General features: G+C 34.4%; 4 protein-coding genes across 4 annotated transcripts; all 4 read right to left on the bottom strand.

Annotated features, from left to right (window-relative positions):
• Positions 1 to 28: 28 nt before the first annotated feature.
• On the bottom strand, positions 29 to 3,723 carry LOC110703433 (putative ER lumen protein-retaining receptor C28H8.4). The gene is made up of 6 exons (XM_021881243.1): positions 3,403 to 3,723; positions 1,832 to 2,031; positions 1,532 to 1,672; positions 1,196 to 1,276; positions 846 to 973; positions 29 to 510 (listed from the first exon to the last, which is right to left on the bottom strand). Exons 1-6 carry the CDS (start codon positions 3,632 to 3,634, stop codon positions 465 to 467), a joined length of 828 nt encoding a protein of 275 aa, XP_021736935.1. The 5' UTR covers positions 3,635 to 3,723; the 3' UTR covers positions 29 to 464.
• A 174-nt stretch (positions 3,724 to 3,897) lies between these two features.
• Positions 3,898 to 6,487, bottom strand: LOC110703432 (putative ER lumen protein-retaining receptor C28H8.4). Its single transcript, XM_021881242.1, has 6 exons — positions 6,179 to 6,487; positions 5,502 to 5,701; positions 5,284 to 5,424; positions 4,675 to 4,755; positions 4,464 to 4,591; positions 3,898 to 4,234 (listed from the first exon to the last, which is right to left on the bottom strand). Exons 1-6 carry the CDS (start codon positions 6,411 to 6,413, stop codon positions 4,189 to 4,191), a joined length of 831 nt encoding a protein of 276 aa, XP_021736934.1. The 5' UTR covers positions 6,414 to 6,487; the 3' UTR covers positions 3,898 to 4,188.
• A 468-nt stretch (positions 6,488 to 6,955) lies between these two features.
• Positions 6,956 to 10,718, bottom strand: LOC110703431 (putative ER lumen protein-retaining receptor C28H8.4). The gene is made up of 6 exons (XM_021881241.1): positions 10,393 to 10,718; positions 9,077 to 9,276; positions 8,618 to 8,758; positions 7,974 to 8,054; positions 7,712 to 7,839; positions 6,956 to 7,419 (listed from the first exon to the last, which is right to left on the bottom strand). The coding sequence occupies exons 1-6, from the start codon at positions 10,622 to 10,624 to the stop codon at positions 7,374 to 7,376; spliced, it is 828 nt and encodes a 275-aa protein (XP_021736933.1). The 5' UTR covers positions 10,625 to 10,718; the 3' UTR covers positions 6,956 to 7,373.
• Positions 10,719 to 13,189: 2,471 nt separating this feature from the next.
• LOC110703430 (putative ER lumen protein-retaining receptor C28H8.4) lies at positions 13,190 to 17,101 on the bottom strand. Its single transcript, XM_021881239.1, has 6 exons — positions 16,700 to 17,101; positions 15,362 to 15,561; positions 15,055 to 15,186; positions 14,517 to 14,597; positions 13,804 to 13,931; positions 13,190 to 13,495 (listed from the first exon to the last, which is right to left on the bottom strand). The coding sequence occupies exons 1-6, from the start codon at positions 16,929 to 16,931 to the stop codon at positions 13,450 to 13,452; spliced, it is 819 nt and encodes a 272-aa protein (XP_021736931.1). The 5' UTR covers positions 16,932 to 17,101; the 3' UTR covers positions 13,190 to 13,449.
• Between the last annotated feature and the right edge of the window lie 1,450 nt (positions 17,102 to 18,551).

The following is an 18,551-nucleotide window of genomic DNA, read 5'->3' as shown; positions in this document are numbered from 1 at the left end:
AAAAGGGTGGGAGACGATAATAGTGCAATGGAAAATAGCAATCTAGAGCTAATCACTCTTGACTTTAATTTGTTTTAGACCTGAATTTTTAGCAGTAATTGGGCCAGTCCTAGCCCAAAATTTTAGGTATATTTGAGCGTTTAGGCACCAAAGCCCAAATGAACCTCGTATGTATTAGCCCAAAACTGTTTTTTTTCAAGCAATATCACCCTTTTCCTCTGAGTTTTACTTCAACCAACACACTTGAATGTTTGCAAGGTTAGTACTGTATTTTACATAGATTTGCTCACTTTTGAGTTTTTGATTGATGAAGGAACTGAGACTCAAATCATACATACAAGTCTTATTCCTTATTGTTTATTTAGGGGTGTACATTGAGGCAGCAAACAAACTTGAGCATTTACAAGAACAAAGTTTATGGTTGCAGCTCCCAGCATTATCTGCCCTGATAACGGACCCTAGACTCAGACCAGTGAAGGTAGCCTCATCATCCGCTCTCCTGCCATCACACTGCAAAAACCATTGCCTTATAAACATCATGCTGACAAGCTACAAGAGCAACTACTACGACACATAACAGCTACTTTTGTCGAACAAACCCATAAATTTACATAGCTATATGGTGTCTACATGGTAGATGTTGTCAATCAGACATCAGCCTATGTAAATGTAATTTTCTATGTTGAATCAACTTGTAACATTCAAATCAAATCTTTATATTCTATGTCCCTTGGCCTAGGAATAAACCTTAATTGGTCATCAACTCTTTTATACTCTGCCATATATTTTATACACTGTCAATAACGTAAAAAGCATACGTAAAATTTAGAATGAAGCTAATGTACCTCTTGACGTAGTAGTAACAAAAGTCAGCCAAAATGAATGTTTGCACCACCTCTGCGATAAGAGCCACCAGTATATAAAGTTGTGCTTGCCCAATTTTTGTCAGGAGTTCTCCCCTACTGCCAATAAGCTGTATGCAATTGCACGATATAAGGCTATATAAGTTTCGTTGAATAATCTTACACAAATTTCAATTGGACATGAACCATACAATTCAAAATTTTCACTCCTTGGGAATTTCTAAGGTATGCATTGAGGCCTTGAGGGTGGTATGTATGAACAAATTAAATGATATACTACACCATTTGTAACAGTAAATGTATTCTACGGAGTATAAGACTTGTATCCTCACCATATTTATCCAATTTGCACATGAGAAGAACCTTGCAACACCTAATGCAAATACATAGTGAGCAGTAAATGGCTCAATCATCTGCGAAACAGAAGATGGAAGGGTATAAGAAGAACGCGTTAGATCATATAGGGCTACCAATAAACAAATAAGCGAAAGAACTTGTAAAAAGTAATCATTACTCTGTAAAACATAGAAGATTAAAACATCGTACAATCAAAATACAAAACAAGAATAAGTACTATGGAATGGAATATAATTGAAGTTGAGGGAGCACTGAAATAGCTTAAGAGAGATTAGTAAAGTATTCGCAAAGTAAAACAGGAATTACAGTACCTTAGCCTTTTGTAGTAACTGAAGTTGAGGGAGCACTGAAACAGCTTCAATAGTAATATAGTACATGAAAAAAAACCCCAAGATAATGCCAGCTCGCAATCCAGGATGCCCGATTATTGCAACAATGGCGCAAGGTACTAACTGTCAATCGAAAATATAGCATGTCAAATCACTATATGATCATCTTATGAGTAAGATAAGTGTGTTCAAGGCAATAAAAATGAAGTAAAGCAACAAACTAAATGAAAAAAGCGAAAAATAAAAGATTGAAAACAGAACAAGAAAAAAAATATTGCTTACCACATAATATAAAGGCATGCTGTCAAGTTCTTGCATGTATGTGTTCTTTACTTTATAACGCATCATGTAGATCACCCATAGAGTACATACAAGGGTAAGGGAGTCAAGAACAACATGTATATCGCGGAAGAGCCCGAAAAAACATAGGATTCTCATGAGTAAGAACATTGCTGTAAGCTCCTGAGTCTTCAATGATAGACCTGTGAAGATTGAGAAAGGATACATTAGTATAGTCTACTAGAAAATTAAGGTATAATCTGTGTTACAGAGCTCTTTGAATGGATGTTTAGTTAGAGATCTTTAAAATGTTGGTCTGTTGGATGAACAAAAATCATCTGATTGTTTATTTGGCTGTCTTTGATTTTGAGCGAGATAGGAAAGGTGATTAGTTTATTTTCATCAATTATCATCTCTAATCTCCATTTAGGAGCACAAGTCCGCAATCGGGGAAACTGTAATTAATATTATTAACTTACTTTTTCCGTGTCTAAAAATATTAGTTACTTTTTTCCTTTTTATAGTTATGCACAAATTAGTCTCATTACTTTATTCAGGGTGAAAATCGATCTTAGGATTACTTGATATCGGGAGGAAAGATTTAACCACTTGAGTTATCCCCTACTCTCGTATAAATTTTACAGTACTTGGTGTATAACTTTTTTTGACAGGAACTACAACCTTTTATAATAACCATGTATGTGCGTGACCCAAAATATTATCCACCAAATTAAACATGTGTTTCACGAGTGTTTAGTTTGCTATGCATCGTGACAAATGAGATGGGACCAAATCTTGATTATCAATTTATCATTACCATTATTTTTTATTAAATAAACGATAACAACTTCACTTGTCTTATCTGGATCCTTATCTTCTTCAGAAATCAGAACCCTACCAATTAATTAAAAGAAAATAAATATGATATTTGTTGCATCATTTTTTTTCATGGTCTCTACTATTCAGCTTAAATAATTAATAATTTCATATTCATAATTATATAATAATATTTTATGAATTTACCGACATACTAAATTGATGATATATTAGTAAAAAAAAAATAAGGTTAAAATTAGTTTGGTCAGAAAAGTGAATAATCCAATTAATAAACATAGGGAGGAATTAGAAAAGAAATAACTTTAAGTACTGTAATTTTCATCTTCTTCAATTCCCTGATTATTTTTTCTTTAAGAAGTGCATAATAAACATTGTGCACAAAAAGTATACAAGTGCTTATGTACAGTATTAAAAAAGCTACAACAGATAAGTTCTAATTAATTGCAATAAGTAATGACTAATAATCATATTACACGTTCTTAATCTTGACACAATGTTATATTTTATATGTTCTGTTTTCATGATATTATTTACCTGTATATATTAGCAACCCTTGTAGTGAGTTAGTGACTCAGGAGCGGGCACGGTACGGCTACTGCACAGTAGCCGACTAGCCGTGTCGTCCCGACTATCATGTGGCACAGCCTATGACATTAGCTATGATGCCTAAAGGACACTTGCAAACCAAATGAGGCGTATCAACATAAAAAGTGGTAAATTAAAGAAAGATTACGTACCAGAACAAGTCTTTGTGATAGTGAGCTTGTAAATTAAGAGTAAGATACCAGCAGAATGAGCAACTTGAGTTGCAACAAACAAATAAGTTTGGCTTTTAACAAAAACTTTGATCAAAACAAGCAACACAAATGCAGCAACCACTCCCATGGTCACTTGCTCTCGCACCGATGGGCTTCGAACCCATCTGCCTATCCTCTTCACAGCCACCGGTGTTGCGTTTTTGTCACCCATTGTTGCTTAGAGTTAACAACTAGAATTTGCCAAAGTTTTGTTCAAAAAAAAGTATAAGAAAGAATTAATAAGGGAGAGTTAAGGGTCACTACAATTATATAGTGAATGTGAATTGTTGGTGTGGGTCTGCCTAGCTTCAAAGTTGAGGATGACATTTTTTTGTTTTCCATTGTTATTTATTAATTAATGAATTTGATAGTGACTTTTTTAGATGTGACTTTCATTTATTATTGAGGATTTATATATCCATCGAAAATAGTTGTTACATTAATTAGATATTCACTGTGTTCAGAAATACGAGTAGTTCTGTATAATCTCGGGTTTACTTACTTCAAGTACATAAGGCACACTCAATTGTATAACAGAGACATTGCTCGTATAAAATAATTTACACAAATTAGGTGCCTATTCTTCTATACTGTCAAACAGAGGCCAAAAACATACATTTCGTGCTGTCAATAACACAGAATGTATGGACCAAAGCTAAGAGCTTAGAAAACTTTATCCACATCCATGACAAAGTTTACATTAGCAATTCCATATAAATCCCATCATCAGACCATTGAGGGTAGCCTCATCGTTCGCTGTCCTTCCATCACACTGTAAAACCAAATTTCTTTTTTAGTTTATGTATTTGACCGAAGAATTGAATAACACAAATGCATTATATCAGATTAATAGACCAACTTTATCAAGAAATAACAGTCGTCACAGACACTTAATTGAACCAGTAATGCGACAAATTAATACAGTTGGAGATATTTAGTACGGAGTATTATTTCGTATGAAGGGATGAATATAAGAGTGTTTAGGAGTTTAGTTGGTATACCTTTTGACATAGTAGTAACAAAAGTCTGCCAAGATAAAAGTTTGAACCACTTCTGAGAGAAGAATCACTAATAAATAAAGATGTCCCTGCCCTATTTGCGTTAATAATCCTCCTTTGGTATTAATGAGCTGTTTGCAGTTACAAAATAAACAGGGTTATCAATCAAAGAATTGAAAGGTTAACAGAAAATGTAGGCAAGCTGTATCCTAACCGAAGATATCCAATTCGCGCATGAGAAGAATCTGGCAACACCCAAGGCAAAGACATAGTGAGCAGTAAATGGTTCAACCAGCTGCATTACAAAAGAAATTACAAAAGAGAAATCAGGATTCACAATCATGTACAATTCTTTACTGGATGCATGTGAAAATTTCAGAATTACTCGGCTAGGATGAACTAACTGAAAGTCTGAAAAAGCGACACAAAAAAATTGAAATACAAGAAAGTAAGAAACAGCAAATACTACTGATACACAATTGTGCCTGCATCAGTATGCCTGTACTGCACTACTGCGTAAGAAGTGTATAAAAATTCGAATTCAGGCTGAACTGTTTATCTACTTATATTCAAGCTTAAATGGGCTTCATTCATCAAGTAATTGGCTATAATATTTAAAGACTTGATTCTGAACAACTAACATTCGAGTAAACTCAACTCATGACTTATGTGACTCTTACTGCATCGTTATAACAAATAGGACTATCCAAATTTTCATGTCACTACTGAAATGAGCTTGTGCTGAGATTGACTTTCAGGGCTGATAAAGGGTATACAAACTTGTTGCAAGGTAATAAAGCTGCAACTAATGAATATATGATACCTTGGCCTTTTGTATTAAGAGAAGCTGAGGGAGCACTGAAACAGCTTCAATTGTTGTAAAATACATGTAGAAAAATCCGGTGACAATGTCGGATTGCCATCCAGGATGGCCTATTAATGCAACAACGGCACAAGGCACCAACTGTAAACACCAAATATACATATTATTATTTATGCTATGATATACAAATGCAAGATGCATGAAACAAAATTTCATACCACATAGTACAAAGGCATGGTGTCAAGCTCTTGCATGTAGGTGTTCTGTAACTTGTATCGCATCATATAAATCACCCACAAAGTAGATGCAAGACTTATAGAATCAAGTAAAACGTGTATTTTGGACAAGAGTGTAAAGTAGCACATAATTTTCATGATCAAGAATATCACTGTAAGCTCTTGAGTCTTCATTGATAGACCTGTGAAAATCATCATCATCAACGATTATTGCACACATACTTATTACTTTGTACTTAGATGGCTCATATAGCTTGTGGCCTCGGTCTATAATCAATATGGTAGAAAAATAATGACATAAGGAGTGATGGGGAAAGACAAGGGAAAGATCAAAGAGTTACTTTGTATGTTTTAACAGTGTTGTAGTAATTATTTCTTAAACAATCAACAAGAATCAATCCTTGAACAATCAACATTTTCGTAGTTTAATAAAATTGGTTCATTCATATAAAGATCACGATAGCAACACCTTTAGCTTGATTTATCAAATGATTACATACCAAATTACAATCAATTCTTGCAATGCATTCAACAAGCAACTAACATAACAACCAATAAATAACACAACTTACCAGCAAATTAAAAGAGGAAATCATATAATATAAAGATTATAAACTTTTCTAGTGGAGGAAAAAGAAAAGAAAAAGGAAGTACATTACCGGAACAAGTTTTGGTGATAGTGAGCTTGTAAAGTAAAAGTAAAATGCCAACAGCATGAGATGTTCGAGAAGCAACAAACAAATGTGTTTCTCCTTTCATAAACATTTTCAACAACACCAACAACGCCAATGCTGCAATTGTGCCCATGCTTACTTGCTGTCTCATCGTTCGACCACGAACCCATCTTGCCACTTGCCTCCCCACCGTCGGAGTTGCCCCCCTCTTGTGACTCATTAATCTCACTTCTATGATTCTTTGGTAGTAATAATTTGATCAGAATGAAAGAAAAATAGAGGGAGAGAAATGGGATTTATTGGTTGACTTAATAATAGAGAACAACCATAAGCCATGTTAACCACTACATAAATATAGATTATAATGAGGTGAGGTTGACTTCATAAGCCATGTTAACCCAAGTTTTGGTATTGGGTCATGTTGGTGGGCTTGGTTCTCTGGGGCAGCCAGAGCGTTGGTGTCTATTTTATTCATGCCGGGCTGACCATTATTAAGCCCATGTGACAGATGTGTGAGCCAATTTGGGAAACACGGCCCAGGCCTACGTGTCATTTAGAGTTGAACACTTTTTTTGTGGGAGGACTCGAGAAGGGTAGTTTTGGAAGAAAATTCTTGAAATATACGATTCAATCACCAAGCTTGGTGAAGAGTTTCTCTCTAAAAGAAAATTGGCACCCTTTCTCATGGATACAAATGAAAGGGAGAGTAACATACTAACATGAACATGAATATCATGTAAAGTGTAATCCTTGGAGAAAAAGTCAGTAAAACAGTAATTGCACCTTTTCATTTCTAGCATGAAGTATACAACAATACAACAGCTACTTTCAGTTCAGGTTGAACCTTCTTAAGTTCCAATGACCAACCCAACTTCACTAACTATTCTACTTCACAGTTTACATAAGCTAATGTGGTATGAATTACACAAATTGGATGCTCACTTCCTTATTTCTGATAGCCGACAGAGCAAATCCTTATTTTTCACAGTAAAAATAAATAAAATAAAATAAAATCTGAGACTGAGAGCATACAAGTCTTTATTTTTCTATTGATACATTGCTATCACATGAAAGGCGAACATGGGAGTAAAATCTTACTCTCCCCTTTGGGCAGAAACTCGATCATCTTCATGAAGAGAGTTTATCGTTGCAGCCTTCCGATAGCACAAGTTGCTGCAGCTCATACCATTGAGGGTAGTCTCATAATGTTCTGTCCCTCCATTACACTGTCAAAGCCATTTTCTTGTTAGATTTCGCATTTTTTACCAAAGAAAGGGAAAGCAGATGAGGAAAGGGGGGGGGGGGGGGACATATTTGCATATAGCTAGGAAAGTATGTCTCAAGTAGTTTACACAGTTAAAAGAGGATTTTTCATAGATTTAGTACAGTATATAGAAAGATCAGCTTTTCGCTATAATTAGTATGATTTTAACTACTAAATAGATAAATTGTATACAGTTGGATATACTGTTATTTTGGTAACAAGGGACAAATATGAACTTTCAAAAATTGATGTACCTCTTGATGTAGTAATAACAGAAATCTGCCAAGATGAAAGTTTGAACAATTTCAGCAAGAAGAGCTACTAGTAAATACAAATGTCCTCGCCCGATTTGCATCAGTATTGCTCCTCTGCTGTCAAAAAGCTGTATGTAGTAGAAAAGGTGGGTGGTTATTCGAGAGATCTTAGACAAGGTTTAACATGTAATTGTAAATTTTTTATGAGAGAATGGCACTTGATTAAGAGTTTAAGACAGTGTAATGTTTGCTATATCCTCACCATGATCAACCAATTTGCACATGTAAAGAATCTTGCAACACCTAGGGCAAAGACATAGTGGGCAGTGAATGGTTCAACCATCTGCAACACAAAGATGAAAAGTTAATAATGCATTAGTGGAATCAATACATAAATTAGCAAGTGCAAGTAGATAAATTATATGGCAAAGACAACATTAGACAGAGTAAAGATAGGTTCTATCTTTTGATAGAATTTGAACAAGGATGCATGAAGTTTGGAGGGGTATCACTGGTTTACTGAAATTGAGCTCTGAAGGTTATGCGATGTACCAGGTACGTGTGGCAGTGTGGGGCAGTGGGAGAGTGTGCTCTGTGGTGATGTGGAGATTGTTCAAAGATAGACATAAATAGGTTGACCACTCTTCTAGCTAATAATGTTACCACATCGGAGCATGTGCACCTAGGTGTGATGAGTGCAACCAGTTTGCAAGCAAAACCAGAAATAGACTAGACTAGACTAGCCTAAATCCTATACGAGACATGAGACGACTCAACTAAACAACCTGGCTCACTCTCACCAAATATCAAGGAAGTTCCAAATTTTTATAGTTTTACAATCTGACATGATCTTAATGTAATAAAGATGACACATTTTGTAATGTATCGAAGTTAATCTAACAGTACCTTAGCATTTTGTATTAAGCGCAACTGAGGGAGCACTGAAACGGCTTCAATTGTCTTGGAATACATATAGAAGAATCTGAAGCTAAAGTTCACTCCAAATCCAGGATGGCCTATCAATGCAACGACAGCAGAAGGCACCAGCTGTATATAACATAAATAGTTTTGAATCAACGAAAATATGATAAGCTGTTACATAATGAGTAGTTATGGTTCAAGTATTATAATACTAATGAATATTTTTGTTGAAGTATTGCATAAGTTGCCTTTGAATGATGCTCACTTATTTACACATTCTTATTGAGATTATGAAATCTGCATCAATTTTCATCAGTTTTTAATAACATTGTAACTCAGAGTACTTAAAAGTATAGTGGTAATGTATAGTACATGTTGAATTGTTGATGATGATTAGATAGAGAAAGAATTGAGAAAAGTGAAACAAGTAACAAAATCACATACCACGTAATACAAAGGCATATTGTCAAGCTCTTCCAAGTAGGTTTGCTTCAACTTATATCGTATCATATAGATCACCCAGAGAGTAGATACAAGTGTTAGACAATCAAGTACAACATAAATATCACGTACGAGCATAAAATGGCACGCGATTCTCATGGTTAAGAATACTGCCGTTAGCTCCTGAGTCTTCAATGACAAACCTGTACAGACCATCAAGAATATACACACACACACATATTACTAGGAGAAAGCATATATAATTGTATGATTAGTAGACTAAACCAATGGAACACCTTTTGTCACAAAATCATTAGATTAAATAAACATAGAACATCATATGTCAATGCTTCCTAGTAGAAATAGGAATAACCACTAAACCTTTATAGAATGTGTAGATATTTCCTCCACATAGTTCATGTCAATTTTCATGATTGAAAAAAATAGTCATCGAAATTATACTCTGTATCTTTAAACACCAAATCGCCTAGGCTATTCCTCTTAATCGTTCCAAATTCGAGCATAATCATGGTTAGACTAAGGTGCATTCTATCAAACTAATTATAACATCAAATAAGTTCGAGTAAGTTCAATTCATTCTAATAAAATTGTCGCCTAATGCCCAGTACACCTTACGGTTGTAAAATAATACTCCGTACTTGTATAACAGCGAAATTCATACTCATATTACTTAAAAAAACAAGGTGTTTCACGAGGTACTCGTTGACACTAGCGCATCAATCTTGGCCACCAATTGTTGATTTTTTATGTTACAACTTACAAGTGTTACAACTTATAGTATGATATTGACATGTGAACCATAATTTCACTCTGAGGACATTGTCGCATTATGACATATCTTATCCCAATTAGTCAATTACCAATATTTAGTAGAATAATAATTTATACAAACTCTTATAGTCTTATTAAAATTTAATCACCGTCTAACCAGGAAGAGTATAATAAAAATAATTAACTTTTTTTTTATTTTTTTTATTTTTATGAAAGAAGATTTAGTAACATTTTTAGTTGTTGAGGAAAATCCAGATATTTCAAGTAAATCTCTTGGTAACCATAGAAAGGTTTATCAGGTAATAATTTCATACAAGTATACAATTATCAAGTAGCAATTTCGTATTTAAATTGAAAATAACAATACACAATCGAAATGAATGAATAAATTTTCGAAGATATATAATCAGCTAATCACAAATTCATGATTGATATGTTTCAAAAACAAGGAGATTACCTCGAAACCCTCAAATAATTGTAGCTAAAAATCAGTTAATAGCAACGATGAAAGGAAAAGAGGAAATTACCAGAACAAGTTTTGGTGATGGTGAGTTTGTAAATTAAGACCAAAATACCAATAGAGTGAGCAAGTTGAGCAGCAACATAGAAATAAGTATAATTTTTGACGAAAACTTTGAGTAAAACAAGGAATATGAATGCTGCAATTGACGCCATTGTTACTAGCTGTCTCACTGATCGGCTTCGAATCCATCGCGATAGCTGCTTCACTGCCGTCGGAGTCGCTCTTTTGTCCCCCATTTTTTCAATACTCTTGAAATGGAACTTTGAGGAGAAAGAAAGAGAGGAGATGAAAATTTGTAGTAATGAAATGGTCTAAATGAAGCTTGACTTTTAACTACATAATTAGTAAGGACGCTGAGTTGGCGAACCTTTCCATTCAATATTTTACGTCGTGCTTTGTTTCTCTCTTTTTGTACCAAATTATTTTATCTAAATTTAGGGTCCGTTCTCTTACGTTGAAATTCAGTTTAGTTCTGTTCAGTTCAGCTCATCTCAGTTCAGCTTCTAATTTTCTTTTCTTATAAAATATTCATTTCACTTCAGTTCATCTCAGTTTAGTTCAATTCAGTTCAACTGAGTTCAGTCAATGAGAACAAGCCCTTAGAGGTCTATTTTGATTGACTAAGCTGAGCTAAACTGAACTTATTAGAGTTAAAGCGAACTGAATATTTTATGAGAGAAAGAAAATTAAGAACTGAACTAAAAATAATAGGAAGAGAACAAATCCTTAATTTAATTACTCCATAATTAATGGATTTTTTCTAGGGATTACTTGACCAGTATTATAGGGATCACCCAATTAGTGTTATGGGAGTTACTTTGTTGATTATAATATTGGCTCACTCTCTCCCAAACCCTACCGCTTTCCCAAAAACTGCTCCGGCCATGAGGCTCGCCGACGGGCGTGCGGCTCACCGCCCATGCCACGGCGTCGGCGAGCCTCCGATATACTCCCTTAGGTTGTTTTTTTCCTTTCTCGTTTTTGTTTTCGTTTTTGTTTTTTGTATTTTCGGCCTTGCAACGTGCACCGCCTCCCCTCTTCGGCCGCGTCAGTTCCTCACCGGCCTTGCTGCCGGCTTGCCGCCGGTTTTCGTCTCCGCTTCCCCGCCGTGTCTAGGCCCCTCCGTTTTGTTCGTCGTCGCGACGTTGTGTTCGAGAACAGGGAGGATGAGTTATCTCCCTCTGAGTCCCTCGCGTAGGGTCGTTCTTAGTCTGGTGTCTCCAGCAGTCGTTGTTGCGGTTCAGGGGTGTGTGGGGTTTGGGTTTCTCGGGCGGGTATTGGCGGTCCGGGTTTTACTGTTAGGCGGCATGTGGGTTGGGTTGGTGAACCTCGGAGCTTTGGTGGTTGTGCTCGGAGTGGCGGCAGGGTGGGTTGTTAGGGTTCCGTTCGTAGTTCTTGTTTTTAAGTTTCTTCCTGTTTTTTCTATTAGTGGTGTGTGTAGTGTTTGGGTTTTCTGTTTCCGTCTTTGTGTGTTATTTGGGTTTGTTATTTTTTTCTTTTTGTGTGGTGTGTTGGTGTGCTATGGGGTGTGCAGATCGGTGTACCGATCTTCTGGTGCAGGATTTGAGCCGGGGTTTGTTGGCTATGGGGCTTTGATTTGATCTTCTGTTGGTTTGGGCTAAAGGGTTATGCTTCCATGCCGATATCCGTGTTTAAATCGGAGATTGTCTTGTCAATGGTGAAGTGTACGACACCAATTTTGATTTCAGGTCGAGGAGTACAGGATTCTGAGCCAATGAAGGTTCTCGTCAGAAAGTACAACATATTGCCAGACCCCCTTGCAAGAGGGTGCATAGGACAACGTTATATGAGCCAAGGGTATTTCAGAAAGTCATTTTGCGCGTACAATTGTAGTTTCCTTTATTTCGAACTTGTAATTGGTTCTTTTGTCTTTGTATTGTTCGATTACGATTTCTTATGTAAGTGCCGTATGGCTTATTATTAATGAACTTTAATCGCCCCCCTTCAAAAAAAAAAAAAAGTTACTTTGTTGATTTTATTTTATAATAGGGACTTACTATAATAATATTATTGCAAGTATTTATGGTTAAATTTTAAACATTGATATGTATTATTGCAAGTATTTAATTATTTATAAGCAAATGGAGTAAATTTTTTTACTCACAAAAATCAAATTAATGTCAGGAGTATTATTTTGTATTGTATGAGACGTTAACGAGGGGGATAGTTTAATACTCGTAGGGTGATGCAATTATGGTATGGTTGATAGACTAATGGAACTTGAACCACTTCTACCTGCAAATAATGTTATGAAGCTGCTACACCGCCAACTTATCCATTTCCAGTTTATGAATGCTAGGTACATTTTGTTAATCAACTATTTATGAATTTTAGGTACTAGCTATTTTGGGGTCAATAGCTTGGATTTTACTTATAAGTCATGCTAAAAAGAACTCACATAGCAAACACATATTACGTGTGTTCGGCACTATGTCAAATATGGGTATAACAGACACGAGTAGGGGTGTCAAAAACTTATCCGATCTTACCAAATTCACACCAAAATCAAAGTAACCCGAGAAAATGTTATGAGCTTGGAGGATCAAGGTCTAAGCTATTTGGGTTCTCTAAGGTAGTAATCAAACTACATCAGTGTATCCTATACACAGAAGAACCAGAATTAAGGGGCTGAACGCTGCAGACTTGTTACTCGTTAGTCTAGTAACACACAAAACACAATCATACTTGAGTCCTGTTTAAATCAAGATTACTGCAAGGATAAATGCATCTGATAGACTTAATTCTTATAGAGAGCAAGGAGGAGTAATCAGAGTAGACTATATACCAAACGATAAATCAGAAGTGCACTTTTATTTCTAATATGCAGGGCTGCTTCCAGCCGATAATGAACCTCAATTACCCTAATTCTTCACATGTACTACTCATGTAGAGTACTTTACACAAATTGGATGCTCATTCTTCCTAAAATACAAGGGTCCATTTGTCGATATGTAAAGATGGGCAGAAGGCAAGCATTTCACTAACTTAACCATCTTCATGAGTAAATTATGGCTGCAGCTCCCAAACACTTATCCCGGGCTCAGACCATTGAAGGCAGACGCATCATGCTTTGTCCCTCCATTACACTGCAAAACGTTTTCCATATTAGAATCTGTATTTTGTAGCTAATGCAAAGTATGGATAACCAAAATTGCTAGAAATTTTAATAAACCTCATCCTGTAGTAGCTAGGAAAGTATGTCTAAATGAGTAAAAAGACAATGTGGTTAATTTGTAGTGTTTTCTGCAACATACTATAGATTAATTTCTAAAAAAAAAGCACTATGCTGGAGTTTAGTGTAATTTGAACTACTAATGTCACAAATATATGCTGTTGGATGTAACATTACATTAGACCAGCTAAGCGACATAAGTGTGTTCAGAAATAGATGTACCTCTTAATGTAGTAATAGCAGAAATCTGTCAAGATGAAAGTTTGAACCACCTCAGCAAGAAGAATTACAATCAGATAAAGTTGTCCTCTCCCTATTCCAGTCAATATTGCTCCTTTGGTGTCAATAATCTGTATGTAGTTGCAAATTTAGCAGTAAGTCAAGCTATCTCAGGCAAATCTGTAACATGGATTACAATACAAAAATACACAAATAAACAACTATCTTTTCATTCATTCTAAAACACTACATTTATCTTGATGATAGAACGCCATAGGTGGGACGTGGGAGGAAGAATAGTGACTGTTCTGCATCTAGATGTGCGTTTGTAACGCACACTAGTTTGCAACCTAACTCTATATTTTAGAAATTTGAATTATGTTCCTCTCAAAATCCAGAGGTGAGGATTCATCCTGATTGGATCAAAGATAATAGAAAGTGAGAGTAGGAAGAATTAGCATACTAGCATACATGCCATCTGCCAAGGGAGCATCATGTATGGTAAAATTGGCACTATCACAAGATTCAAAGTCATTTGTGTATTCAATCAATCCTTCATCTATGCTTCCACTCTTTGTTAAGAAACTCCGACTCAGCTAATTAAACTTTCATACAAATTTAAAGTCATGATGTAGATGCACATAAACAATCTTGTGAAAACAAATGAAAGATTACAACACTTGAGAGTTGAGACAGTACGTATGTTGTATACTAACCATGTATATCCAGTTTGCACATGAGAAGAATCTTGCAACACCTAGGGCAAAGACGTAATGCGCAGTAAAGGGTTCAACCACCTGCATCACAAAGGGAAAAGACTTTAGAAATCCAGCTCGACCAAGATTAGTGATTACATAATTCTTCCAAAGAAGATAGAGGAAAAATCATCTGGGAAGAATCAAATGGAAGTTATCAACAAGTATGAAGTAGCTCCTGATACAAGTTTAAGCATGTGTATCAGTGTATGTGTCATTGTGAAAGTAAGTTACTACACTTTGTTTAATATGGACTATGGAATATCGTTTTACTTGAATCCAACCAGTTTATCAGCTCCCAAGCCAAACATCAGCTTTACCAGACTGACTTCAATAGATGGCCCCTAAATCGAGCTAAGACTGTATGAGCCTATTCCGAATGAAGCATGAAATGACTTAACCAAAGAACCAAACTACCCAAGAATGAAATGAGCATATTCATGAAAAAGAGATAGTAACACTTTTGCTAAGTATCAAATTAAAGCTAGTGTTACAGCACCTTAGCATTTTGTATTAAGCGCAGCTGAGGAAGCACTGAAATGGCTTCAATCGTCTTACTAAACATATATAACACCCCGATGATTCCAGATCCAGGATTGCCTATAACAGCAATAATAAAACAAGGCACCAGCTGCAAAACAGCAAAAGCAACGCGTCACTATTCTTTGCATACTCCATAAAATATAGCAATCCAATCCAAAATAATAGATGCCTCAATCTACACCAATTTTCATAGACTTAAACATATCGTGGACATGTGTTACTTATGATCTAAATTTGAATAGGAAATAAAATTGGGTGCTTACCACATAATATAAAGGCATGTTGTCAAGCTCTTTCAAGTAGGTGTTCTTCAACTTAAATCGTATCATATATATAACCCAGAGAGTAGATACCAGGGTTATACAATCAAGTGCAATGTAAATATCGCGTGTGAACGTAAAATGACTCACGAGCCTTATGGTTAAGAATATCGCAGTAAGCTCCTGAGTCTTTACTGATAAGCCTGTGAAGATCAACAACGATATACTAATTACTAAAATTCATAATTACTAGCATATTGTATGATTAATAGACTAAAAACGAACCAGGGATCGTTTATTTTTTTACAGTAGCACAATAGATGAACAAAAATCATGTAATCTGCTGGTTGATTGTTAGGTAGATAGAATATCATATCATATTAGCATCAATTATGCTATTCTCCATGATTTATGTAGATAGTTTTCTCAATCAAATCTTTTGCATTGTCAATGGACCATTGTCATGAATCTGTTCTTATAATCCTGTTTTACTTTTTACAGGATTTTCAATAAACACATAAGCATAAATATTGTGAATTTATACGAATCAAACAAGATCCCACATGAGACCACGGCTAGAAACATGGAGAGCATTAAGAACACCCTATTTTCTTCCATTTTCAACAAACTTAAAACCCAAAAATAATAATTCAGCAGATATAGGTTCTATTTTGTCACACATGTACTTTATAATTCAAGCAAAAAGCCATAAAAGTACAAAATTTAGATAAAAGTTAGTGTTAATATTCAATTTAATATACTCCTAAAGAATATTCAATCTTTCTATCAATTAAAAAAAAGTAGACTTTATTTATTAATTTTTTCATATAAAATTTCTCATATGAACACGCTGACACACACGTGAGTCGTGAGGAGGGTTCTGTTCCAGACAATTATGAAGATGAAACTAAATAAAAACTCTTTTTTTTTTTTTAAGGAAACTAAATAAAACTCTATAGTTTCATTGTTTCAATACAAGTTTAATCTATTTTTATGAATTCTTTTAATAAGATTCAAAACTATTAATTCAAAGGCGTACATTGCCAAGCGAGAAAATCAAAACGATTAAAAGTGGATTTTTTTAATTTTTTTTTTAAAGAAAGGGAAAAAATAAAATTAAATAAAAGAACAATCATTGTTCAAACAACAAAATTACAATCGAATAGGGGAAAATAAATTAAATTGAATAAAAGGGGTATGCAAATTACATGAAAACATTAATAAAACAAAGTCAAAATTCAAAAACAATCCAATCAAATTAAAAAAAAAAAAAACAAGAAGAATATGAAATAATATAACAAAAATTGAATAAATTGGGATAAAATAAAAAGGGGAAATCACCAGAACAAGTTTTGGTGATGGTGAGTTTGTAAATCAAGACTAAAATCCCAATAGAATGAGCAAGTTGAGCAGCAATATAAAAATAAGTATAATTTCTGACGAAAAGTTTGAGTAAAATCAAGAATATGAATGCTGCAATTGACGCCATTGTTACAAGTTGTCTCACAGATCGGCTTCGAATCCATCGCGACAGTTGTTTCACTGCCGTCGGAGTTGCTCTTTTGTCACCCATCACTCCCAAGACTTGTTTAGACTCTCTAAAAGAGAGGTATTGAGATTTAGAGATATTGGTTTGACTCTAATGAAAAGGAGACAAGAGTTATGATTTATTTATTCAACTATATTTGCCCCTTTCTCCTTTTTCTGTAACGATTGTAACATTAGGATATGCACAAAGTTTTTGGAAAATTATTGGGTGGGGATCAAAAGATAATTTTTTTTTTTATTTATAAAAAAATAAAAATTTATAAGAAAGAGAAATATTTATAAAGTGGCGTTAGTATTTTGGTAAGAGATAGAAATAGAATATTAACTTGTTTCATATTTTTTTGCAGAATATTTTATACTAGAATATTAACTTGTTTCATATTTTTTTGCAGAATATTTTATACTTCATAAATAATACACCAGATGCAAGAAAAATGAAACGGAAGGTAGTAAAAGTGGATTCTTTTTAGCGACAAAAAAAAAGTGAATTCTTTTTAAATAGGGAGATGTTGCAATTATTATAAAACATATATAAAAGGAAAGTGTTGAAATTATTACGAAACGGGTAGAGTATTCCATATAAGGTTAGGTTTTTTTTTTCCTTTATTTGGTAAATTCATGCCTAGAAAATTAGTTAAGTTTGAATAATTTCATATAAGTTCAGTTCAAAAAAATAAGTTTGATAGAGGTTGCAAGTACAAATTACAACTAAATTAAGATTTAATAAGGTTTAATAAATTCAAGTAACTTCAAATAAGTTTAGGTAACTTCAAATAAGTAAAAATCAAGTTAATAAAACACACCCTATATTTTTCGGGTTAGGTTTTAATTGGTGTTTCACCGAGTTCACCCTTTGGGCTAATCTGGATTCGGGGATCAGTTGTGGGTGGTTAGGTTTCAGTCTCCTCCCAATTGTTATTGCGAGGTATCGTACACGACCTACACGGGTCCTCCCTATTAAATATAGCCCCAATCACCAATACACCAACACCAATTGGTTAATATTTATTCATTAAATAATATTATGAAACATGTACGGAGTATGTAAATTAATACGATAGTTAATTTTTCTTACTCTGTAAATTTTTAATGTCTCACATCTCTTACAATTTCCTATACTTAAATTCTTACTAACCTCGTCTCCTTACAGTAAAAAACATGCATGATGAATGATTAATAATATGAAGTACTAAGGGTCCGTTCACATTTACTGAGCTGAACTGAACTGAATTGATTGGAGCTGAACTGAACTGAGTTGAAATGAATATTTTATGAGAAAGAGAAATTAGGAGTTGAACTGAACTAAACTAAACTAAAATTGAATAAATGTGAACATGCCCTAAATTTTGCAACATAATAAATTTGGAAACATAGAGATTAGATATTTAGAGGCTACAGAACTATAGAAGTAGTAATGGAAAAAAAATGGCAAGTATAGCATGGCATTGTCTTATTGGCTGGAACATGTAATATGGCCTACGTGGTATGTTTTAATTGGTTGTGACCTTGATAGACTATGTGTCATGTGTTACATTAGCATTTTGGATAGCATTTTTATTTATATTTATTAATAAATTTTTATTTTATGGGTGATAGATAGTTGAGGCAATTTTATAACGGAGTAGTAGGGAAGGGAAGTCCCCTC

The sequence above is a fragment of the Chenopodium quinoa genome, unplaced genomic scaffold, assembly GCF_001683475.1.
Source record: "Chenopodium quinoa cultivar QQ74 unplaced genomic scaffold, ASM168347v1, whole genome shotgun sequence".
Classification (NCBI taxonomy): domain Eukaryota; kingdom Viridiplantae; phylum Streptophyta; class Magnoliopsida; order Caryophyllales; family Amaranthaceae; genus Chenopodium; species Chenopodium quinoa.
Note: the sequence above shows the minus strand (reverse complement) of the source record. Positions and strands in the feature narration are given on the sequence as shown.